The sequence below is a fragment of the Chelmon rostratus genome, chromosome 7 (assembly GCF_017976325.1).
Source record: "Chelmon rostratus isolate fCheRos1 chromosome 7, fCheRos1.pri, whole genome shotgun sequence".
NCBI lineage: Eukaryota > Metazoa > Chordata > Actinopteri > Chaetodontiformes > Chaetodontidae > Chelmon > Chelmon rostratus.
Window position 1 is genome coordinate 24,046,231 of NC_055664.1, and position 26,872 is coordinate 24,073,102.

At 41.4% G+C, this 26,872-nt stretch overlaps 1 protein-coding gene across 5 annotated transcripts in view; it reads left to right on the plus strand.

The window, feature by feature from the left end:
• The window catches only part of tenm4 (teneurin transmembrane protein 4), a 113,292-nt gene extending 91,391 nt beyond the window's left edge, over window positions 1-21,901 (plus strand). For all 5 annotated transcript variants that reach the window (XM_041940107.1, XM_041940108.1, XM_041940109.1 and 2 more), the window contains 6 exons: window positions 3,780-3,952; window positions 7,488-7,723; window positions 11,628-11,924; window positions 13,375-14,989; window positions 17,104-17,246; window positions 21,143-21,901. In XM_041940107.1, coding sequence (XP_041796041.1) covers window positions 3,780-3,952; window positions 7,488-7,723; window positions 11,628-11,924; window positions 13,375-14,989; window positions 17,104-17,246; window positions 21,143-21,901 — 3,223 coding nt within the window. The remainder of the gene's footprint in view (window positions 1-3,779; window positions 3,953-7,487; window positions 7,724-11,627; window positions 11,925-13,374; window positions 14,990-17,103; window positions 17,247-21,142) is intronic.
• Window positions 21,902-26,872: the final 4,971 nt, after the last annotated feature.

Genomic DNA, 26,872 nt, shown 5'->3' on the forward strand with positions numbered 1-26,872 from the left:
ATAATAGAATAGCCAGAGGTAGCAATTGATTGAGGCAAACCACATATTGTGAAGGATTGAAAATACTCCCACATGCTGCAGCACTGGAGTTTAAGATTTCACGTTCTTGTAACTTCTACAGAGCAATCTGTCCCTTAGCTTGATACAGCGTACCCAGGGATACTGTGTTAACTAGATGTCATTCCAAAAAGTGTGATTAAGCAGATTGGCTGGTCAGACATCTGTTACACCTCGCTAGAGGAGTATAACGCTCTGACACATAACAAGACGCTCTGTTTAATCTGAGCAGACATTTATCACCTGTGTTTGATTTGGTTGTCATCTGAGACGGTTGCATAGGCATTTCTCAAGGTAGAGTGAATTGCCTACGGCTTCAGCAAATCCAGTGGCTGGTTTGAATTCTGAATTATTTTTTTTAGCTCTCTTTGAATTTCAGTAAAATGGCTGCTGTTGGTATCAGGAGTAATGATATCCGTCCCTACTCGTTAAAGAAAAGATGCCAGTGACTCAAAGGGCTTTTTTAAGAAGAAATGCAAGCAATTCATTTCTCCCAAATCTCAACTATACTTAAAAACCTAGAAAGTGAGTCCAGCATTTTTCACATTGTTTGAATTACACATGTATAATTTACACCACAGAATTAATATGTAAGCAACTGGGATACTGTGGCGTAAACAGGATTGTTCTTTATGTACACATACTCATCATAAGCTTAAGTGACAATGTAATCAAATGTATAAAATAATCAGTTTGTTTTTCAGTGTAATGAACTGTTGATTTCATCCGATAAACCTCACATCACTTAATATAAAACAAAAAAAATGTGTTGTTTTCAATTACAAATGTCTGTAATCATTCAACAACAGAATCTTTTAAAAGGATGAAATGATCATCATGAAATTCCACTGAAAGGCAATGCAGTATCAGTGAAACATGATTACAGCAAAGCTTTTGACTGATGAAAGAGCTACAGTATACAATGTTTGCCTGTAGTACATACAGTGTATTGCAGAAGGCTGGTTTCTCACCATTTACTAAATAAAGGAAATAATAAAGATACGTTGTTTTTGACCAACACTACCACAAAAAAAAAGTCAAACTAAGTTGTAGATCTGTTAGATCATCTGTTCATTTCCTTTTTAAACATGCAAGTTGGCAGAGAGTGCAAAATACGCACCATCCTTTTTCAAAGTAAGGAATTATTCATTTTCTTGTTTTTCTCTTTCAAATGAAACAATGGCTCCATATTTACCCACAAGCAAGTCAGATCGTCCATGTTTAATTTATACCCAATGAAGAAGTGTTTGTTATTTTGAATAATTAGCTTTGAAGGTCACCACCTGAGGGTCAGAACCATAATTTGCTACCATCAGACCTGAAAAGGAAATTCCATTTATCTTTGCTCAAGAAAGTGCACTGCTAAACATTTCACCCATATTAATTAATGCGTACTTGCGTTCTATAGCCTATAGATTGAACTTAATTTGGATGAATGCAACAAAACACAAAGGACTGACTTGAGAGCAAAGGATATCCATTATACCGTCTTTCTCCTGTAACCCTTGGCAACCTCATCTGCTCTGGCATTCACTGTATATGCAGACGCTCTGCTAACCTCCTAATGTTTCTGTTGTACTGATAAGGGCTTTATGCTTAAGGGTTACTGTAAATCTATTAAATCGTGTAGCATTCTAGAGGATGACTAATTGTTCTCTTATCCTCCAATTAACAGGGCAAGAATTCTTCTATTTAGTAACAAATGTGCTTTAGCCACTGGGTTCAAGCAAATGTTATTAGGTTGATTAAATACATCAATAATAACAGCTAAATCATGTAAAACAACTGTTAATGAAGTTAACGCAATTACATGGCTGTTGCCTTTTTATCATCTCCACATTCAACATGTGTTCTGAAATTCTCAGACAGCAAGAGGAAGTGAAAATATGAGAATAAGTCATAAAACCGAGGTTAGGCATGCTGGAGGGGATGCTGATACGAAGTGTCCGGCCTATTGTTGGGTCCCAGCGTGAAAGGTCATAGAGCTAGCATGTGACACAGAGGTGATGCGATCCGAATGGACTTTCGGCCATCCAGGGGGAAAGTAGTCCTTCTGCTGAGCACCCTGCCCCCGCATGCCCCTCTTGTCCAGAGAAAGCAAGCTAATAGGCGTCTGAGTTGAAGCGAGCAAGAGCCATTAGAACTCAGCAGTGAAGCCCGAGGAATGGCTCTCGCTCAAGGCCTTAATTGAGACAGAGAGAGTCTGGGTCAGTGATCAAGCTGGGGCATACAGTGTTTCTCTAGAATGAGATTTCTGTCTTGTGGACTCTGTGTTTTGTGCAGAGGTGAAGGCAAACAGGAACAGTCTCTTCATCTAGTGAATTGAACAGTTAAAAGTGGTGCTGTGATAACGTGTAATTCCTAGTGCTTTCACTGTAAAAACTTTGATTGCATGATGAACACAGGAGAAGTATCTTGCTAATTAAATATGAGCAATATCAAAAGAAATCAAATGCTTTAGATATAAATTACTCTGCTATTTAGTATTTCCTGAAGTGAAAGACTTGGGTTGAAATGCATCTATGAATCCCAGTCTGTGGTGCAGTTGAGATCAGATAACATTTATCTCTGGGAGATGATTCCTCTCCCACTCTTCCTTTCCATATTGGATATTTGAGATGGCAGCGCTGAGGAAATATTCGTAAACCAGCACTCGCCATCTCATTTATTAGAGGCTTTATTATGGCAGGCAGCAACATTGAAGAGGGCTTTCCAATCTGTATTCAGTGTGCAGATGAAAGTCTTCATTCTAAGTAATGTACTGTTCACTCACTCCCATTCTGGAACACTGGCAATCTGAAAGATTTCAAATTGTTCTATGCTGATGTGCTCTCTGAACGAAATGAAACAATCTGGCCACTCATGTTCCTATATGTGATGAACTGACTGATTTGTAGGCAAGGGGGATGCTGCGTCTCTCCATGGAGTCGCACCTCAGTGCTCCTATTTCATAGACTGCATAATGAGATTAGGTGATATCACTAATCTTTTAAGCTAATAAGCAGTTTTCCAAATGTGAAAAGGTGTGTGCTTTCTCATCTTGGCACTGACACTTTTTCCTTGTCAGTAGCTGTGTTTTTTCTATTGTGTGCTTCTGTCCACTGAAATGTGACTTACAAACTGAGGAGCATTTTTATTAATATCACATTCACATCCAAGAGCTAAAAAAGTACAAACTCATTTAACTCATAGGTGCACCCACTCTCAGTTCATGGTTAGAGAACTGCAGCAGACATTGCACATTTTGTAGAAGTTGTGTTGATTATGCTTCAGTGACTAAAGCTGATAGTTTGAAGTTTTATTACCTCAGGCTGCCAACATTGATGGATTTGCTGCTGTGTTTACTGCCTGTGTTGACACATTTCCATAATTTGTGACACCCAGAGGGAAATATCGGACTCTGCAAAAAAAACCTCCCAATTCCTACTTGTAATTAGCACTTGAACAGTTTAGCCTCGACAGCAACTCATAATCACAGGAAATCTGAGATGACAGTGCAACTCATTAGTCACATTTATGTACCTACATGCATTTATGCATACCTGACCTGCATTTATGATTATGATTGCTTCCTTGTGATTTTACAAATCTCAACAAGGCTCAATACATTTTTCATGCCACAGCACTGTTTATGATTCTGCTATAGCTACTGTTTATACACAGTTTCAGATGACGTGCCCCTCTTTGACTTCTTTGGCTCACATCAATGTATTTCTTTGTAGGTATGACAGTTATGGGCGTCTGACTAATGTCACTTACCCCACGGGCCGAGTGAGCAGCTACCGCACAGACACCGACAGCTCAGTCCGCATCCAGACGGAGGGCTCCAACAAAGAGGATATCACCGTCACCACCAACCTGTCAGCCTCTGGCACCTTCTACACACTCATGCAGGGTGAGTGTCTTTTGCTGTAGCTCACAAGTGGAGCATGTGATTTTTAAGGTGTCAGTGGAAGTACCTTAAGCTTTAACTTTGCTTCAATAACAAAAAACTATACATTTCTAGTTCTTATCTGTGGCATAACGTTCTGATCTGGTGCTGTAAATATCATAAAGAGGACGTACATTGCATTTTGCACACTTTTTGTTTTTTTAGACATGCAAGTTACAGAAGGAATTGTCAACAGTTTCATGGCCTTATAGGTACGTATTGTGACAGAGACCCCTATTTGGGAAGACTTTGTCTCAAGGGTTGCCTGATACCAGGACGATGGTCACCGTGTCTGATCTAACGATCGCAGTGTAAGAGTTAGATCGCAGTGATCTAACTCTTGGTTGGGAGGCTGACAAGACTACACGTATGACCCCAGCATGTCTTATGTCATCATCAGGTTCAGATGTCATCGGGGAGGCGGGTGAAGCAACTGTCAATCAAACAGACAGAAGCGTTGTGTGTTATGCTGGCAGTCTTGTGTACCGAAAAAAAGAGAGAAAAAAACAGCAGTGGGTGTGCTATAGCAGTGAAAGCAAATGCAAGCGGTGGTGTAAACTTTGGCCCATTTGGTCATTATTTCTACATCTACTGGGTCGCATCCGGATAACAGCAGATTCAACGAGTGTCACGTATAGCAATTTTATTTGCAGTTATTTATTCTACAAGGAGCAAGCTTGGCTGTGGTGTCTGCATCAAACGGGCTACTTTAACGTTAGGTCTGGAATTAGTAATGATAAGCATATTCCTGCAGTTAGGACCGGGGTAATGTTATGACAGTGCAGCCAGCTACCCAGCTTTTGTCTTTTTTGACTCGGTCATGGTACTCCCTCAAGGAAACATCAAATAGGCATGCGTTTTGTTACCACAGCTCAACAAACTTTTCCTCGTTCGTTGTCCCACCTGACAGAAGCACCCTCAGCATCTCTCCTCCTCCTCCTCATGGTTACCTGATGGCACTCAGGAGAGAGCACCTGATTGGTAAACGCTCAGGAACATGGGAGATGTCACACTACGCATGTCAAGACAAAAACATTCTGACATGCTAGTCTTTTCATCTCAAGCGCTGCATGACAGGTTGTGGGGCTCGGTTCATGTAGTCTGATCCAGGTATTAGGTTCACAGTTTTGTGAATGGACAATTCAACGGCCTGTGAAGTGTACATACGGGAAACACAATTATGAAAGTTAAACAAGATCCGAATCACCATCTTATTGTGATAAAGAAGTTTGTGTGTCCTGATTCTGGAAGCTGTGTTGTAGTGGGAAATGAAAATTTCATTGACATGTCATGCTCAATGACAAAAAAGGAATCTTGAATCTTGAAATAGCTCCTTGTATAGTACGATGTTCAAAGACAATCTAGTGTCAGAAAATGGAGTTGACAATACGCGATTCAGAGACTTCTAGTGAGGCCTGGTTAGGTTCATCCTGAAGGAGTAATGTGGGCTAACCAACAGTTTTAACTGAGACTTTTTTCCATTTACCTCAATCTTACTGTTCTGAGGTGGAGGCAGATGTTTCAGATATGTCTAAACTTTAGCAAATAAAACTAGAACTACCTGCATGGCTTTATCTAAGGGTTAAATAAAAATTATGTTTTTGTGATTTGGGTGAGCTGACCTTTAAATGGAGATGTGATGTCTCACTGCTTGAGCACAGATCTTCCTTGCAGTTGGTATTTGTTGTTGCTCTGTTGTTTTAATAAAATGTGAGGTGCAACTCCGATTTACCAGAATGGAAGCATATATTGACTTTCTGTCAGAAAACATAATTTACAAAGCACAAAGCTGGTGGCTACACAAGATCCTCCAGGTTTCTGGAATTTAGTGAGAGAGATGAAGGCAGAGGGCGGACTGATGTTGTGGCTTAGTCCACCTGTTTTATTTTACGCATGTAGGAGTTATGATATCCTGACCAAGTGCTTCTTTGTTTACCTGTTGATAGCTTTGATCGTTCTGGACCTCCCTCAATTTTTAAACACACACACACACATACCACAGGATTGAACATCTGCTCATGAGAAGAGTGGCGCCAGGAGCTCTGTTGGGAATTATTTCACTATTGTCTTGCAATTGGACGATCACATAACACATGAATGCACTGCCTTCAAGATTCCTTTCTGGTCATCTGGTGTGTTTGTCCCCTTCTGGGTTTGTCCCCTTCTGACCTTCAGCACACCTCAGGTTTGTTAAGCATTTTGTCATCATGTGAAGCTGATAACTGATAATTATCTTCAGAATTGTAGTTGCAACTCCAATTAGGTGTAGAGTCATCAAGATAAAGCCTTTTTGATGGAGTAAAGCAGGAAATCATAACAACTGTAACCATCTTAGTTAACTATATTAATAAAGCAGGTTCATTGTGTTTTATTCTTCAACAAAAACATCCTTATTTGTAATTGATATCTGAAAATGGTCAGGTGCACCGTTCCATTATTTGTTTTATTTTAAGCAGACTATAGCCCCCTTAAATGTCAGTGCACGGCACATACGCTATGCTGAGCTTTATGCATGCATTAGCATGAACTCCCCAATTCAGCAGTCTTTCCAGCTTCATCTGGTCTCTGAGGCCTCCTTTTGGTCGGGTCTGCCCCCGAGACCTTTGGTCAACCCCTGAGGTGTCTGTATGATGGAGAGAGGTAAGGCCCAGTGCAAGGTCAGCCCAGCCTCCTGTGCCCATTTCTCTCGGCTCAGCAGCACAACACATCCTGTGGCGCTTTTCTGAAAAGAAAAAGATAGAAAACTCAACTCACGTGATAGTTGTGCAAAATAAAGAAATCACAGCCGCTTTAAAATGACATGTTAACATGAGGAAATTACAGAGTATGTTTTGATTATTTTTTTGTTAAATGAAGTCACCTAATTAATGTACTGTTTGGCAAGCCATTAATTTTCCTCTGTTCTTAATGAGAATAATATTCATCCTGGTCCCTGTCAATCTACTGGCAGGAGGCAAGAAGGAGGCATTTTCTGATGAATGTACATGAGATGATCAGTGCAAACATTAGTCACTGGTCTGCGGCTGCAACACAGGCTGTCGTCACCTGGGGACAGTAACAGACAGATTCAGATTTATCCCTTGTGTGTGTGTGTGTGTGTGTGTGTGTGTGTGTGTGTGTCTGTGTGTGTGTGTGTGTGTGTGTGTGTGTGTGTGTGTGTTCACCCTGCCTTCTCCGTGGCCAGAGGCAAGCTAGCAGCTTTGATAGTTTTCATTCCCCCATATCCTCGAGGCTGCTGCAACAGCTGTAAAACTTTACTTTACTGGCGCTGTGAAACCTCTCACTATTGATCTTTGTTGTCACAAACCCAACATTATTGCAGGGGTTCAGTTAAATACTGCTGCTAAAGGCTTTCTTTTTGCTGAGCAGCCATTTTAGGTCATTATGTTTGAGTCTGACTGAGATGGATATTAGATTTAGTCCTCTTACTTCAGCTACAAGAAGCTCTGATTGTTTCTCTTCTTATAATAATAATCGTTTTCCCCTCTGCCCTCCTCAGATCAAGTTCGGAACAGCTATTTCATTGGTCTCGATGGCTCGCTGCGGCTGGTATTGGCCAATGGGATGGAGGTGTCCCTGCACACCGAGCCCCACCTGCTGGCCGGCACGGTCATCCCAACAGTCAGCAAGAGGAACGTAACCCTGGCCATCGACAATGGCCTTAACCTGGTGGAGTGGAGACAGAGGAAGGAGCAGGCTCGTGGCCAGGTCACTGTGTATGGACGCAGATTAAGGGTAAGCGTGCCGCATTGCTAAAAGTGACTTGTGCTTGTACACACTAAAAAATGGCCACAAAGTGACTGATAAAGGATGACAGGGTGTGAGGAAAATTTCTTGCTTGCTCAAAATGCTATTGGATTTCAGCTACGTCCTTTATATGACTGTGCAATCTAGTCTTGACTGACAGACTTCTGCATTCCTCAGTGTGGGGCTAGGGTGTAGGCTAACAGAAAGCAGCCCTGTTCACTGGATGGCTGTTAGGGCTACATTCAGACCAACATTAGCTCTGTGTCACAAAACAAACAAGCAAAAAAAAATTAGGACCCCGCGTTTGGCACAGCAGAGTCCAAAATGCAGGATTGTTTGGTAAAAAAATGCAGCCTGCCTCAACCTTTGCTGAAATGCAATACAGCGTCATCTGGCTACGCACTGAACTGGCCCATCACTTACATGCACCCATTCCTTGTAGAATACCCGGTAGCATGATTGAGGTAATGCTGTTGTTTATCTAACTTATCTTGTTTATCATTGACACAGAGCAGAAAATTATTGAAACTGTAATGACTTTGCAGAGTTGGGAAATTGTGCCTCATAGCTATAAATTGCCGTGCTGTGTTTTTGGGATGGGTAGGCTCATGGATGCATTACACAAACTCGACTTTCGGGATCATATGCAGCCTTCTCACCTATATCTGTTGCAGCACGCTCAAACCAATACAAGCTCTTGCATTTATTTAATACTAATAGTCTGGATTTGGCCTGAATGTGACCTGAGCAGACTAAATAAAGTGTTGTGCACACTTAGTGTTATAATGTTATAATAATAATATTTTGATAAGAAAAGTCTATAAAAAATGTTGGATAAACATGAAGAGACATATGTGGCTGTGTAAATGGCCTCAGCAAGCTAAACTTGCAAGATGACACAGGTACACACAGAATATCACCAGATCCTTTTTCATAATGAGATAAACACCCAATGTTTAACCGTCACGCATCTAGAATGACCCGCTGGAAATAGCTATTAACACAGGGAGCACATGTAAAAGTTGTATCCTGATTGATTGGCTTGTAAAGTTTTTCTTGGCTTTGTGAAGCAAATAACAACTTTAGTTAAGTCGTCTTCCACATTCTTTGGGAGGCGACACAGCTAATGGGGAGGTGCCACTTTGTCTGTCATTGGCTGTTCATTTAATGGCCCTGTCATCCCTCTGGAAGTGAAAGCTTCTAATGTATGTTACAGACAATGGCCCCAGGGGTGAGATAGGAAATGGGAGCAGCCTAATGGCAAGAACAGAGGGGATGAACAGAGCTGGAATCATTGAGCGACCTTGAGTGGCATGTCAAGTGATATTACGTGGGTGGCTGGATGAGTGTGTGGCAGTCTGTGTGTGTGTGTCAGGGGGGCTCGAATACATAACAGAGGGATGCATGAGAAACAGAGCAAGAGAGGAAACTGTGCGGCTCTGACTTCACATCTTTCTTGTGCTACGAATGCAAAGATGAAAAACGGAAGTGTTGGGGTTGTCGCTGTCTGTGTTCCACTGTGTTTCTCTGGCTGTTTTTTTGGCATAAGTACACAAGACATGTGCACATGTTTATTGTACTGTGCCTTTCATGTCCCAAGGCTAAACGGGTCACTGATGGTCCTCAGTTTACCCCATCCGCCGTGGCATGCCGCTTGGGCTCGCCTCTCCCTGCCACGCATACCGTTCATGATTTATTTTGTGGAAGCACAGTAACTCTGTTTCTTTCCAAAGCCTTCTCTTGGATTGAGTAGTGTGTAAATACACACTAATGAGAAAACCCTTGTGGCTGCCACTCCACCATAGCATGAATCTTCAACCACTTCAGTGTTGAAAAAAAAAAAGACGCAGATATATCTGTATTTCTACATTTAGTATCATCACAGTGCCTTATAATGTCAGGCCGTTTGTTCAAAAGAGATACGAGGCGGAAAGGAATAAAAAGATAGAATCTGTTTTCTTTGATTGCAATGTGAGAATAAACTTAACTGATGTTATTGAAGAAAATAGAGCAATGGTTGAATTAATCAGGAGAACTGATGAAAGACATTTTCACTTGAAATGACAGATTGAGATTGTCATTTGACACAAAAGTCATTGATTTTGATTGAAAGATCAGATGTTGCTGTAATGTTTTATGTTGAGGACAGTTTAAAATACAACATCGTGGGTCTAATGTACTGTAATAGTCTCTCTTCTGTGGCTAACACATCTACTGTCTTTGAGAATTTCCTTTTAGAGGCAATGTCCAATTTAAAATAATTCCTCTTGACTGGGTTTCCAATCTCATGGGATCTTGGGATCTCTGCTGTAAGAGGTTTTTTCCACCCTGCTGAGTCTTTGGCGAACCAGATCCTGCCATGAGGAACTTCCTCTCTTATACCTTATTTCCTGTTGGAAGCAATCTCAATACTATCTGTTCGGACAAACGGTGGACCTCTGCTGCCCAACACTGCATCCAGTGCTTTAGGAGGGGTGTCAGTCTGTGATATCCAGTCACTTATCTTTAAGAATTAAGGTGGTTTAACAAATCATTATCTAAATGCTGCAGTAATTTCGTTTTTGTCAGTGCACTCTGACACTTATGACAGTAAGTGAATGTCAAGATAAATAATTTGGACCCCCCCTGTTTTTATTCCTAGATCCATTGGAGGACCCCTCCCATCATTGTGGGCTCAAATTACTTGTGCCGACCACCAAACCGTCACGGAATCACGCGCCTCATGAATCTGTTGCTTTTAGTTTAAAGTAATCCTCTCAATTAGATATCAGTGACATTAATTGCCTCTGGTGTAATTGTCCCTTCACAGATGAGAGACCTAAGCATGCTTTTCTCAATGTGAGATTGAAAAAGTGAGGCTTCTCAGCGAGCCCCCTGCGACCTGCTCTGTGGCATGTGTCTGGAATGTAGCCAGAAACAGCTTTCTGAGCCACAGCGTTTTAATCCTTGCAAAGAATTTTACCAAGCTTAACGGTACCACATCTGAAGCCAAACTACTACTACTACATAAATAATTAAAAAAAATGTTAAATAATACATAATGGGGGGTAGTTTTAATTAATGCCAGAGACCTTCCCTACCACATTCTCCCAAATCTTCCAGATGGTGCTTAAAGGAGCGGTTTGTATGAATATTTTCTCTGACCTGCAACCTAAGGCCATTTTCTTTCATTTGATTTCTTTTTCCTCTGCAGCTTCTGCTTGCAAAGGCTGCGGACTGAGAAACGTAATGTTAGGGTCTGAATCTGAAGTAAAATAAAGCCTGGTAGCGGGTTCGACTCATTGCTGGCCTGAACACAGCCTTGAGGATTACACTCTTCAGAGCAGTTTCATTCTGCTTCAATCACAGTGAAACCAAAGGGTCACTGTGTGCAGCCTCATGCATTCAAAGGAGGCAAAAAATGTGAAGTGTCATTTGAACAATGTTCTGAGTCACACAGGAGAAGAATTGATTTTTTTCTCCTCTCTTCCAATTTGTGGAAATGGCTAAATAAAATGACAGTCATCTTCGCCTGGTAATTCTTTCAGTAAGCAGTGAAAATGAATTTAATGATCAATGTGGCTCTAATGTTTTTTGCATGAATAGGCATACTCCCACTAAGACTGCTGAATTTTTGCACAAACAAAGAAATATGGTAATTCTTATAATTTCATCACTTCAATGGCTCCTGCAGTCCTGAGATACAGCTCCTCTGTTGTAATTAAAAGCTGTGAAAAGAAGAATATAAAATAATCACTTTGTGATTAAAGCTCTCCTCATAAGGTTCCACCTCAGAAGAGCTGAGCACCAATTCCTCTCAATCATTTCAGACTTCTGAACATGTTTATTCCCACTCAGTGGATTTGCTGTGGTCAAATTAAATGTTTCTTACTCCCTGCTTCCTCTCCTATAGGTTCACAACAGGAACTTGCTGTCATTGGACTTTGATCGAATCACCAGGACCGAAAAGGTCTACGATGACCACAGGAAGTTCACGTTAAGGATCCACTACGACCATGCTGGGCGGCCCACTCTGTGGGCGCCAAGCAGTCGTCTGAATGGAGTCAATGTCACCTATTCCCCTGGGGGACATGTGGCAGGTATCCAAAGAGGTACCATGTCTGTACGCATGGAGTATGACCAGAATGGCAGAATCACCTCCCAGATATTTGCTGATGGTAAATCCTGGAGCTACACTTACCTTGAGAAGGTACGAATTGTTGGTGTTGTGATTAAATTGTTGTGATTAATGATGATCAAATGGATTGTAAGACACAAATAAATTGTGGAGGTGCATTTGTGGAAGAACCTCGACAGGAGATTTTAGACTGCTGAAGCTATAAGTTAACTTGTTATCTTGCAGCAGTGTTTGGGGTGCATTATCAGGCTCCAGCACAGATATCAGCAGAAATGTAATTAAAACCTGTCTGGTGCGCCGCAGATGTTACACTTTGTTACCATAGTCTGGCAGCAAAGCTCAACCTGAAATAGCTCTGATGAGAAGAACAGAATTGTCACTTTCTACTCACTAATTGAAGGCAAGATTGTTGAGGAGAAGGTGAAGAGCTGTGTAATATGAAAAGGGCAGGCAGTCACCTTGTTAAGAGTCTATCGTCCGTTTTTCAGCCACCTCTAAGAGCTGAGATGCTGGTAGCCTGTTGTGACAACCTTAGAACTGACTTAAAGACGTCATTCATTGGTGCAAGAAGGGTGTGAATGGAAATTTGTGATTTGCGGAGTTGTGAAAAATTCTGTTCCCTGATACTGTTTGGATCAAAAGATCTCACAAATAAGAAATACAAGGTAGCCTGTTTGTGAAATCATCTCTTTAGGAAATGTTAATGTCACAGGAATATCAACAACTCCACTATATACATAGAAATTAGATTTGGTCTGCATCAGACTTGCAGGCATTATATGTTATTGCTTTTGCATTTGGTTGTCTATTTGTTGTATGCCAGTGTCTTGTAAGTTACAGTGTGTAGTCACAGTATGTAGGTAATGTAAGGAATAGATTCAAATTAAATCATTTTTGTGTTATTTCATTTGTTTTCTGTTTTGTACAACCCAGATTCCCAAAAAGTTTGGACACTGTGTAAAATGTGAACAAAAACAGAATACAATCATTTGCTAAGGAACTGTGTTTACTGACAACAGACAGGCCATGTCGCAACATCCTTTAATGTGTTTACAAAGTGGTGAGCCTCGCTCCATCCTCGTTTGTGAACAACTGAGCCTTTTCAGTTATGTTCCTTTCATACCCAATCATGATACTATCACCTGTTACCATAGAGCCTGCTTACCTGTTGAATGTTCCAGGTGTTTTTGGATCATTTCACAGCTTTCCCAGTCTTTTGTTGCAACTTGTTTGAAATGTGTTGCTGCATCAAATTCAGAATAAGCAGATATTTACAAAAATCAATGTTGATGAGGTAAAAACATTAAGTATATTGTCATTTTTATCATGTTTTATTTATGTTTTATGTACCTGAAACAGACATTAATTAATGGCTTTTTTAAAATCATATCCTCTTTTATTTTTTAATCTTGTGTCGTATTTTGTGATACTGTGTTTTTGCAAAGAGCAAAAATATAAGATATTTTATCTTGTGACAATCATGCTACTCAACAATAATAATACTTCCCTATTCTCTTTACAGTCCATGGTACTGCTGCTCTACAGCCAGAGGCAGTATATCTTTGAATTTGACAGAAACGACCGACTGTCCTCTGTGACTATGCCCAACGTGGCACGGCAGACGCTAGAGACCTCCCGCTCCATTGGCTACTACAGAAACACCTACCGGCCCCCTGAAGGTAATGCGTCAGTGCTCCAGGACTACAGTGAGGACGGTCAGTTGCTTCAGACCACCTACCTGGGCACAGGCCGCAGGGTCATCTACAAATACGGCAAGCTTGCCAAGCTGCTGGAGATTCTCTATGACACCACACGCATCGGTTTCTCCTATGATGAGGTGGCAGGCATGCTGAAGACAGTCAACCTTCAGAGTGAGGGCTTCACCTGCACCATCCGCTACCGTCAGATTGGCCCATTGATTGACAGACAGATTTTCAGATTCAGTGAAGAAGGCATGGTCAACGCCAGATTTGACTATGTCTACGACAACAGTTTCCGAGTCACAAGCATGCAGGCTGTCATCAACGAAACACCGCTGCCAATCGACTTGTATCGCTATGACGATGTGTCTGGCAAAACAGAGCAGTTCGGCAAATTTGGAGTAATCTATTATGACATAAATCAGATTATCACCACAGCAGTGATGACCCACACCAAACACTTTGATGCTTATGGACGGGTGAAGGAGGTCCAGTATGAGATCTTTCGCTCGCTCATGTACTGGATGATGGTGCAGTATGACAACATGGGACGAGTGGTCGCCAAGGAGCTAAAGGTTGGACCTTATGCCAACACCACACGCTACACATACGAGTACGATGCTGATGGTCAACTTCAGGTGGTCTCCATCAACGACAAGCCTCTGTGGAGGTACAGCTACGACCTTAACGGCAACTTGCACCTTCTCAGCCCTGGAAACAGCGCACGCCTCACCCCACTACGCTATGATATCAGAGACCGCATTACTCGCTTGGGAGACGTACAGTACAGGATGGATGAGGACGGCTTCCTCAAGCAGCGAGGAAACGACTACTTTGAGTACAACTCAGCAGGCCTGCTGGTTAAGGTGTACAACAAAGTGAGCGGTTGGAGCATCAAATACCGCTATGATGGCCTGGGCAGGAGGGTGTCCAGCAGGAACAGCATGGGCCACCACCTGCAGTTCTTCTATGCAGACTTATCCAGCCCCACTCGAGTCACCCATATGTACAATCACTCCAGCTCCGAGATCACTTCACTGTACTATGACCTGCAAGGACACCTGTTTGCTATGGAGCTAAGCAGCGGGGATGAATTTTATGTGGCCTGTGATAACATAGGCACCCCTCTGGCTGTGTTCAGTGGCTCAGGCCTCATGATAAAGCAGGTCCTCCATACAGCGTTCGGAGAGGTTTACCTCGACACGAACCCCAGCTTCCAGCTGATAATCGGCTACCAGGGAGGCCTGTATGAGCCTCTCAGTAGACTGGTCCACATGGGCAGACGGGACTATGATGTCCTTGCAGGCCGCTGGACAACACCTGACCATGAAATCTGGAAACGTCTCAACAGCAACCACATTCTGCCATTCAACTTGTACATGTTCAAGAATAACAATCCTCTCAGCAACAATGAGGAGATAAAGTGCTACATGACCGGTAAGCTTACTTAACAGACCTATGTTTTTACATAGATGAGAGGATTTGATGAAAGGAAAAAGAAAAAACTTCTCAAACCATAGCTGCCATCCTCTGCAAAGCAGCAAGCTGCAAATTTGTCAAGGCGACATTTCAAGCCTTGAGGCAGTGTGTATTTCATACTCAAAAGCACGATTTTCTTTGAAGTATTCCTCTAAGAGCTTTATCAAAAGTAAGTAGGAAGCATACTCAAAATAATCAAAACAATGATTTGAACTGTTTACAGGTAAGTAACTGTATATAAATAGCAGTTGGCAGATGTTAAGTGAGTCCAACTAGAGCAATCAATGATGCATATAACTGATTTATGATGCTAAAATTGCATGTGTGGATGGGAAGGAGTGGGCCCATATCTTAACCCTGTGAAACTGCTGTTGTTTGCAGTTCAACAAAGAATACTCATGTCAGGTTCCTCTCTCAAATTTGGTGTGTTTTATTCTAAACAACAAGCCCCAAATGGAAGAACAGACCCTGCCAAAATTAAATTGAAAAGCAGTGTGCTAGAGAGGCTTTTAAGAGCTTCCTCACTGGGACACGGAGGTTGTTTTTCTGCTCTGGTGTGTGTGCGCACGTGTGTGTATGTGTGTGTGCGTGTGTGTGTGTATGTACGTATGTATGTACGTACGTACATGCTTGTGCGTGTGCCCAGTGGCTATCGTTTTGAAGGTGCTCAAAGGGAACAATGCTCTGCAGCAAAGCCCCCTCTGTTGTTGAACACTCAGGTCCCTTCCCAGAAATATCACATCGTTTTGTGTTGCTTTGTGGTAGAGGGGGGGTAAATGGCAGTGAAAGCACCCCAGTGGAGAAGGAGAGCACAATGGATCCATAGAAACCTTAGCCAGGGCTGGTTGTATCAACCTCTTTGGCTGGAAGGAAAACAACATTGTTAAGGATACTCCGTGACTGCTCTGTGGTTATACCAGTCGGCTTCAGCTAGATCTCATTCACAAATGAGAGATTTAATTCTCTCTGTGCATTCTTCAGTATATTTTCTTGATAGTGCTTATGCTGGCTATTAGATAATCAATTGTACACCATTTACCTATAGACAACATGGAGTGGAAAAATTGTCCCTCTTTGTTCAGGTGGAGTCTAGGCTTCTCATTCTTTCTGTTCAACAAAGCCATTTAGCCGGCTGCCAAACAGAAAGGCGTTCAGCTTCACAATCCACCATTAGGATTAGGGGCTGACTGGCATTTGAATGCTAAGCAGACTGTTAGATATACTGTAGTGGGTCTGCCTCAATTGTGATTGATGGCGCTGACATTTCCATTCCTTTCACTAAATTATCACGGTCCTTTCATTGTCCTCAAACAAATTCTCATTTTAAAAAGCTTTGTCAGGTGCCACAGTGTGGCACTGCCAATCTGTGACAAACTTGCCCCTCAAGTGTCACAGCAATGATTCTGTCCATAACAAACACATTGAAAGGGGCAAGAAACAAATGGCTCAGATTAAACAGGCTTTGCTTCCAGCTATGTCTGTAGCTTTCTCTGTGATATTCAGAATTAATGACAACTTATCATAGGGGGTGGCAGCAACACCTATAACCACAGTGCTGGTGGCTGCTATTATACGAACCACATTATCATGATTGCATGGATTTGAATCCAGGACACGTCACTTTCCCCTTTTTCAGTATCTCATTAGGGAAAAAAATTATTGCAGAAGAACCTGCTGAGTCTTGAAAATATCTTGTGTGGCTGTCTTGGCTGCTTTGAAATGACATGAAATTACAGTATATAATTATCAGCACTGCAGACACTCTGAGATGTCTCTTGGCATTTCTGGGACCCAGCTGTGTGTCATTAGTGTTGCACCTGCACGAGTGGACGTGAATCATTGGCACCATCTCAAGTGTTTATTATAGCTTGTCCACTCTCACAAACAAATCAAGTGCTCACACCGAGTGAGGAGTATTTCAAGGAGACAGCCACTTGACCCCAGAATGTCAACTGTTAAAATTGAACAAATCAACTCATAGTGTTTTTCATCTGGAGCCAGAAATGATTGTGTCCATTAAGATATCAGTACATGTATATGACTGTTTCAATGTTTTGATCCCTCCTCTGCAGATGTGAACAGCTGGTTGGTGACCTTTGGCTTCCAGCTGTACAACGTCATCCCCGGCTATCGCAAACCAAGCACAGAATCCATGGAGCCATCCTACGAGTTAGTCCGCACCCAGATCAAGACACAGGAGTGGGATAGCACCAAGGTAAAGCAGTCACTTTCACCTGTTCCACCTTTCACCTTGCCACAGATCGCCTTCTTATACCTCTCCTCCCCTCCTCTCAAACATCATTAGCAAATAGACATGCTCTGTGTAGCCAGACTCCCAGAGGAGCTGCCAGCTATCAGACCAAAACACAGCCCAGTGAGCTGGGTCCCTGCCCCTAGTCCTCATCTTGGGGAATGGGGTCAGGCTAAACAGCTCTTGTAATTGTCCTGCCATTAGGGAAATTCACTCTCCATTCCCTCCACCACTGGCCATTGATTTCATCTCAGTCTTACACCTTTACCCAAGGTCTGAGAAGTAGTAGACATGCTCTGATTCCCGCGTTTATCAGCCCTTTTAAGATGCCTCCAACTCACATGAATTATTGAAGAGGCCACTGTTTTCCTGGGTTTGGTTACAGCTAGACTCGTGAACGCCACCCATCAGGAGGCCGGATTCATGTTGAGTGACACTCTGGCTGCTACCTTAACACAGTGGGTATTTGTTGTTCTAAAACATTTGTACGCCTTGATGCAACACAGGGTTATCTAAATTTTTAACCTCTGATCTTACCAGCCAACCAGTTTAGGCTTGCACACCAAATGGGCCTAATAATCAGAGAAAGCAGTGATGGTTAAAATATGGTGTAATACCATCTACTGTTTGAGTTTCATTTTATATACTTATATATATAGAATTTAAAGCATTCAAAGCAGCAATTAAAAATTCTTAACAGACACATAGTTCATGTTTTTCATTTCATATCCCCATTAATATTAGAATCACTTTTTCTACCTGTGATATTAAATATACTATAAATATATATACAATTTCACTGACAGTATAACCTGCGTTACTGTTGTTTAATTCAACTGTTTGTTGACAAAAATAGTAAGTGCTCCAATGTGGTTTATATGCATTTAAGTCATGAAAAGAGTTTCAGTCTTACTCAAGGCATTCCAGCACACCGTAGTGAATTACACAGGAAATAAAACACTTCACACACTCTCAAGCACTATTTCAAACACTGAACACACTCTTATTTTACAGGTCATATACAAAGTGCAGAACCATAATAGCAGGAATCCCAGTTATATTCTCATCTAGCATAGACTGCATTTGGGAGGGTTACTGTCAAAGCCCCCAGGGACTGACTCATGCATGCTGCTTGTGCCTGATACTCCACTGAGAATTTCTGAACTCACCCAAGGTGCCGATCTACAAAGGAACTGAAACAGAGGAAATATCTAATTGAATCTAACGCCACCCCGGTAATTTCCATTTCAAATATCTGAGCTTTATATATGACGGAATAGTGTTGTAGATTAAAAAGAATAAATCAGCAGACGTACAGTTGCAATGTCGATTAAATCAGTCGTCACCTCAGACCTCACAATTTAATCAACATTTTCAAGTCTAAAATGACTTATGTCAAGTTTACTGATAAGGAAATCACTCTGTATGATCAGAAAGATTCTGTGTTTTAAAGTCCTGAACCATCATTTTGGAGAGGGTAACTCCACCACAGCAAGCCAAGATATCAGGTTGCTTGCATTTTTTTAACATCGGTTTCTTTGAAGCAGTCTTGTAGAAGGACTTCCGTAAGGACTTCTATCGTTTATGTTTGCTTCACTCAGAAGCATTAAATAGAAGTAGGTCCATTTGTTTCATAATATCACTGAAAGCTAATTTTTCATCTACATGCCCAGACTTTATATATTCAAGAATCCCCATGATACACTGTAATATCTCTAGAAATCCTGTAACTGAGGCTTTAAATAGAAAAGTTAGCCTAGATTTGAAGGTTTGACTCATTTTTGTGAGGGAGCTCTTCCTTCAGCACACCTCTCTGGAGTGTGTAGTGTAAATGATATGTCAGGAAAGATTGAGATAATTAGTCTTTATCCTGTGTAGGAGACGAGGCAATGACATTCGTATCTGGAATTCCTGCTTGCAAAATGGTGCTCTGAACTGGGTAAAGCCATGCCGATCCTCACTGCCAGACGAGCCTAATTAAATGTAGGGTTCTTTGAAGCATAAATATAGCTTTAAAACTACATGTGGTATGTCCTGCGCACTTGGCATTTTATTTTACTTTATACAGGAGGAACGTATGCCTGCCTTTCTATCTCTTTTCATTTAAGCCCCTATTTTCCCATGCTGCTGAATCCGCACACAGATTGAAAAATGCTGTGAGGGGCCAGACAGATGAGGTTTGTGCTGCACAAGGCTTGATCTCTCATTCTGGCTTGTGCTGGAGGCTGATTGCACCCCATGCTATGTGAATGATGTCTCTCTGGGAGTGTCCTGGGAGGCTGTTTCAGTGAAGTGGAGGACATTGCCCCCTTTCCCCCCAAGAGCCCTAGGGACAGCTGACCGGGTCACACTGTTGGCACGGTAAACAAACATGGAGTGGCATGGTGTGAAGTGTCCCCCCAGGCCACCTCTCCCGAGGGGCCAAACAGCACAGCTGCCCCCTCCCCCTCGTATGTTTCCTCTTCACGCAGGATCTGATGCGGTGTCATGTCAGAGAGCAGGCAGATAGCCGGTCATTTCAGCCTGCTCCACACTCCTCCACCAGTCCCCCAGCCTGTAGCCACCCTCTATCGGAGGCACAGAGAGACAGAATTAGAAACTGTCAGGAGGACTTCGGCTGTGACTGGCTGACAAAAACTCCTCAGGACGCTCGCAGCCTCTTATCTTGGGCGATGGCAAGAAGGCACACTTTTTGAGAGTCTTTTTGTTGCTGCTCAGATGCGTTCAGGCAACTGTCCCACTATGTGTTGGCCAGCTTCCATTTCATATCACTCTCCTCACTTCAACATCTTTTTTTCTTCCTGAGGACTATCTCCTGTCAAGTAGTATTATGACAAAGTATTAATTTTGGCTGAAGGGAGTGTGGTATCTATACAAAGCTTTGATCCCTTAAGGAACAATGTATATATACACTAGTAACCAACTGATTCCTGTTTCATATTTGGCACAGCATGGCTGTCAGAAGGCCATAATTTCACCCTTTTTCAAAATATCATGCCTGTCACAAATGATCAGAGAAATTTGCATGTGCTGACAGACACCTCTGCTCCTACCTTGACTATGTGTGATACATTCACAGCTTCAAAGAATCATGGATCTGCTCTTTGCCACTGATAATGGATGTTAAGAAATTACATCATTATTGATATAATAATGTAATAAAGATGATTAATCGAATAAGAATGTGTGATTAATATGGATATTTTTATACCACCAGGAAGCTTTTATTTGTACACCTTTCATTTTATTGTGGAAATTAATTTGATGACACCACTTGTTTTCTAATTTCAAACCTCAGCAGCAGACCTCCAGGAAATAATATTCTGTAAAACCTTTTAAAATTAGTTATTAAAGGAAATCTGTCTCAGATTGTTGTTTTTGTTTTGTTTTTCCTGCAGGTTTTACAGCGCATGCTACACCCAGATCTTTTTTTTGTGTGTGCTTTTAGGTCTTGATTTGCATCACATTAATTAAAACATGAACATTTTACAAATGATGTTGAATCATCCTCACTCAGTCATACGAGTTAACATAAAAAAGAATAGCTTATACTCTGTACTCGTAGCATTGAATTAGTAATGATGATGATCTCAGTTTGAAAATGGGAGGAAGCAGACAGTGCTGCTTAGTCCCCGTGCAGTGGAGGATAAAGGTTACAAGCGAAGGTGTGAGGCAGTCAGAATTTTTGGTAAATATTGAGAAGAAAGCAGTCAAGTGATATTGTGTATTGTTGTGTATTGTACAATATTGATATTGTGTAAATCCATTTCTTGCTCTGAGAAAATGCAGAAAACATATGATACTGTCTGTGTAAATGCTGAAGGGGCTACGTGATAAACATAATTGTCTTTGTTTTTCAGTCTTTGCTGGGCGTTCAGTGTGAGGTTCAGAGGCAGCTGAAGGCCTTTGTGAAACTGGAGCGGTTTGGCCAGATCTACAGAGCCAAAACTGCCGGATGTCCTCAGACAGAGGACGAGAAGATCTTTGCCTCTGTTGGCTCCATCTTCGGCAAGGGGGTGAAATTCGCTATCCGAGACGGTCGCATCAGCACTGACATCATCAGCTTAGCTAACGAGGATGGGCGCCGCATGGCTGCAGTTCTGAACGACGCGTTCTACCTTGAAAACCTCCACTTCACCATCGCTGGAATGGACACCCACTACTTTGTCAAATTGGGCTCAGTGGAGGGAGACCTGGCCCTCATTGGCATGACGGTGGGCCGGCGCACGCTAGAGACCGGCGTCAATGTGACAGTGTCTCAGGTCAACACTGTTCTCAATGGCAGGACTAGGCGCATTACTGACATCCAGCTCCAATATGGCGCACTGTGTCTGAATACGCGTTACGGCAGCAGTGTGGACGAGGAGAAGGCTCGCGTGTTGGAGCTGGCCCGGCAGAGAGCCGTCGCCCAGGCTTGGGCCCGGGAGCGCCAGAGACTGAGGGACGGAGAGGAGGGCTCGCGAACCTGGACTGAGGGAGAGAAGCAACAGCTCCTGGGCTCAGGGAAGGTGCAGGGCTACGACGGATACTACGTGGTTTCAGTTGACCAGTACCCTGAGCTGGCAGACAGTGTCAACAACATTCATTTCATGAGACAGAGCGAAATGGGCCGAAGGTGACATGAACACGAGGCTCTGGAGTGACGGACTCAGATGCAGGACATGGGACTTCTTGCCAAAGACAGTTGTGTACATGACCACTTTTTTTTTTTCTTTGACTGTGCTCAACTTGGTTTTTAATATACTGTAAAAAAGAAAAAAACATGGTTGCAATCAGTTGCACTGTATTAATAGAAGAGTGCCCTTCTCCTTTTGAAGATTCTTTAACAGTCTTTGCCCTCCAAGTGCGGCTGCTAGAGGATGAAAATTTGCGATGTCTGTGAATTATTTTTGTGACTCCATTTCCTCGTTCCTTTTGGTGATTCTGTTCAAAGGAATCCAAGAGGAGTATTGGTAATGCATTATGTTCACTGGCTCACTCTGCTGCCAGACTTGCAGATTGTTATTCACAAGCTTGCTCCATTCTGCCTTTTCTGCGCTTCAGCCAAGGAGATTCCTTCTCTTTTAATCACTTCTTTTTTTATACTTGAAGCCCTCATAGCCCCAGTCATCCCTAAATAATGAGAGAGATTTCTGTTGGCGGTACAGCCCTTCATCAAAACCCCAGCTGAACTTGTCAAAGCACCTTCATTTGTGTGATGTCTTGTAATTTTTTTAAGAGGAGGATTGATACTCATCTGTGGTCTTAGTTTGGAAGGCTTCAGTGCAGTCCTGACTGTGCATGTTGATGGCCTTCTTTATGAACTACAAAATTAGCAAAACTGCTTAATCAAGCTTAAATTGTATGGTAAAGCCAACAAAGGACATGAGGTCACTTTTTTATTTGGTGTGTATTTCATTTTGTGACTGGATTTTTTTTCCGAGGAAGAAAATGAAAACAGAATTAATTCTCTATGCGCCTTTTTATTTGACTGTGGTCAAACAACTCGATTATGAAAATAGTGAAGAGCCAACCCTGTAAGAAAATACTGTGGAATTAATGTCTGTATTAAACAACAAAAGGTATTTTACAGGAATGGTTTTGAATTACATTTTAGTTTTGTTTTATAAATAGCTATATGAAATAACAGTATAACAAATGTGAATTTAAAAAAAATGTGAACTATTGTCCCTTTTATTGTTAATTGTTGTACTTGAACAATACTTAAGGGTGTTTCCACACATGGAATAAACTATGAAAGGTGGTTTAGTTAAATTAATTACTGTTTTTTCACTGTCTTTTCATTAGACAGACTGCGTTTTTTCTGATCTCAATTGCATATGAAAGGCAGTGTTTGTTTATCACTGAGCTCAAGTCAGTATTCCTCACCACAATGTTCAATCAAATAAAGCTTGGGATGAAAATCTTTTTAAAAAGCAAGACTACAGAGATGGTTAAAGAAACCAATATCATCAGTGATACATGCTACATAAACATATTGGCTGCTGAGAAAGATAGGCTTTGCGTTGTTGTGGGTGAGATGAAAGATACAAATTGCCTTTGCCCTAAGGGCTGCCTGCAGATCAGCATCGAAAGTGCTTTCGTTCTCCAGAACAGGGCTCCACTTGGTCCCATGGCTGGCTGAAATGCATTAGACCTGCAGGTGTACAAGTTCCCGTTTACAGACTAAAGGTTGTCTATACACGCCAACCTTGGAAATAACCCACGTGGACACATTCTAGCTCCTATATGTCCGTGTCCTCCCCAGTGGAGACTGCAAAGGACGATTCCTGCTCATTTGAAAATGTCATTATGTGAAAACTCAAGAGGTGTCAAGACTATTTTGGAAAATGTGACATTGATTTGACGTCTGGTACTTTTTGAACTATGCCAAGCCACTGCACACTCTTGACTTTCTTATCATTTGTCCATCAAAAATATGAACTTGTTTGAGTGTTTAGGGGTGGTGGGAGCATGATTGAGTGTCTCAATCTGTACAAACATTAAAGCGAACAGTACACAGTTATTTTTTCTCTGCTGTTGGTTGATTCAGTGATGTTTTGTTTCCAAAAAAAATATGTATGTTCAACATTATATGAATGAAGGATATTTGCATTGTGGAATATTGCACTGAGAACTGTTGCGTCATTAGACTGTATCTTTTTCTAAAGTTTTGGACTCATTTTTAGTTTTGGTTTGTTCTCAACACTGTGTTTTTAGTGCTTCTCTTTGACCATGTAAATATGAAGACATCAAAGTAAGCTGTAAATAAAATGCAAATGTAGATACCTCTTAGAGCTACATCAGTGACCCTGTGTAGTCTTAAGGTAGGAAAAAAATAAAGGGAATATTTTGTGTTTATTTTTTGTGTTTTGTTTTATATGCTGTATATTCTATATAATACAGAAACATATTTTGTGTTGCTGAGCAGGAGTGTGCCATATCATATCCAAAAAGGGAGCAACTTCAGAGGGGTGAAAGTAGTAACAAACCACAGTAATATGTAAGAAGTGCAAGAAGACTGTAACAACAAAAAGGGGCAATAAAACAAACTTATTTCACCACCTCAAGCAGAAGCACCTGGTTGAATATGAGAAGAGCCAAAAATCCCTCAAGGAGAGCTCAAAAGCTATTTCAAGTTTTAAAGCAAGCAGACAAACTACACTGGCTCAGCACAGTGTTGCCAAATCTTTTGCAAGTTGGACTATTTTGGTTCACATCGCCCACTGCTGAGACATCAGATAGATCCTCTTAAAATCACTTTACTACCAACTTGATTTTGTTGATTTAACATCTATATTAAACTGTCTAGAAATCCTAGAAATGTTTTACTGCTCACCTGCATCTGTAATATACGTACATTACTTCTCACCCTGCAACGTCTTTTATAAAACTTCAGTGAGGCTAATTTGATGCAATATGATAATATAATATTGCACCATGTGCCATTATTTAGTTAAACATCCATCACCACCTGTTCTATTACCACCTTGATTCTATTAAAGGCTCGCATGGAGTGAACATGTGTCTGGATCACCAGCATATAAAATAGAGACTATTAATAAAAACATCTCTACAGTAAATGTCGTAAGACAAGCAAACCACAAGGGATGCTTTGCAAAACTTGACTATTAATTAACTTGTCAAAGTTGAGGACCAATCCTTTGATGTTACAAAAGCTACCAGGAGACTGTGTTTCTAAACTTGATAACTTTGTTGAAACAAGTGGAGCTCGGGGGCTAATCCTGTTAGCAGGCGGCATGGCTTGGGAGTTAGCTGCCAGTATGTGGTGGCAGCAAGGGAGCCTGGAACATTTACACTCACCGCAGGCGGAGCTGAGCATGGTGCCCAGAAGAAAGCGCGATGGCCTGTTTTACCTAAGCAGACAGCACTCGCATTTGTTCTTCTCCACTTTCCATTAATGTGTGAAGAAGAAACCGCTGATATCGCCGCATGGCGGACAAGCATCGTAGGAAATGATCACACCATAATGTTTGCTTTAGCTAGTTTGACTACACAAGTTTTTTTGCAAAGTAAATTTCAAATCTGTGGCTGTCATCCCCCTGAGCCTCAAGCCCTACATGACTCCTATAAAGAGGATTTCTTTACAGAGAACAGAAAGTCCTGCTAGCAGAGAGCCTGTGCAGAATGAATTCTGGTGCAGAGAGGCAAAATGTCCTTTAGCCTGAAGGACTGTAGTCTTTTAGTTGAATCATAGTAACAATAACTTCACCTCAGCCACTGTTGCAGAGAAGAAGAGGATGATTAAAGGGGGAATTTTATATCTAATTGATAATGAGAATCAGATCTAATTAAGTACATGCCTTTAGTATTTGATCTATTTTTGGAACAATGCAGCATTGACATCCACTAACATACCTCATAAAGCTTAATGTGTTCAAGACACAAATAACTTACCTCAGTAATTAGATTCAAAATACATGTTATTAATGGATAAATACTGTATAATAATGCAAAAGTTGTTTGAGAACAATGCACTTTCTGTGACACCATGCTCCATCACCAAGTGGCTGAAAATACAAAGAGAGGATGAGGAAAACAGCATGTGCCAGAGAGTGTTGAAAGTAATGGCTGAATCACTGCTATTGATGAATTACCTTATTAAAACCTCACAAATTCGCTGTTGTCATTTGTACTGTGAGGTGTTGAAAATCTTTCTAATTGGATTTTTAATCAATTAAAGCAACACATTGTGATGGCTACAAATGACAAATGATCTTTTGATCCTAATGCAATTCATATGATAAAACAGACCAGTTTTAATTTGGGCACACAAAAGATATTCAGGTCATATGAATCAGACAAAATTAAAGGAAATTAATTTTCTGTGACGCTGTTGTGCTTGTCTTACCTTTTCCAGACAGCTGGGTCTGCAGGAGCTGGTTTCAGAGTTCATTTGAGAGTTTGACCACAACACCTTTTCAGGTGCATGCAGCTCCATATTAACTTAACACCTACCATTACATTCAAATTTGACCAACCCATTCATTTATGAGAGAGGGGAACAGAAAATCGGAAAAAAAAAACGGAAGATGGAACTTTTCTCTAAAAACCATGCATGAACTATTTTCCATTACCTGTGCCGAGTCTGATTTGAAGCGATATCTTCACATTGCCTTCACACTCCATCTGTTTCCTCTCACTGATAATTTGAACACTCTGAGCCCCGGTGTTGGATAAACACTGGTAAAGGTATGTGCTGTTAAATTCAGCAAAAGGTTGATTCCTGCTGAGGCTCACTCATCCTTTCAGTCAATCAGTTGTGTATGTAGTCTGAAAATAACTGCTAAAATGACACATATGTTGTCTCTCATTGTTCTCTGTCACGTTACATGACAGGCATCTACATTTATTTTCATTAAAAAAAGATCAGCAATGTAGTTGAGAAAAAGACCACATTGCCACACTATTCAACAGTTTTGAAGAATTCTAAGCATCCTGGCTACGCTTGTTCAAGTTTTCCCAACAGCCATAAAGCAACTGGGTGGTATGATGGTCTACATCTGCTGTGTAGCCTGATAACACCATATGCCTGAATGGATAGGACAGCTTCAGCTTCAGTCTTTAATCATTCAGGTCCACTCCGTACC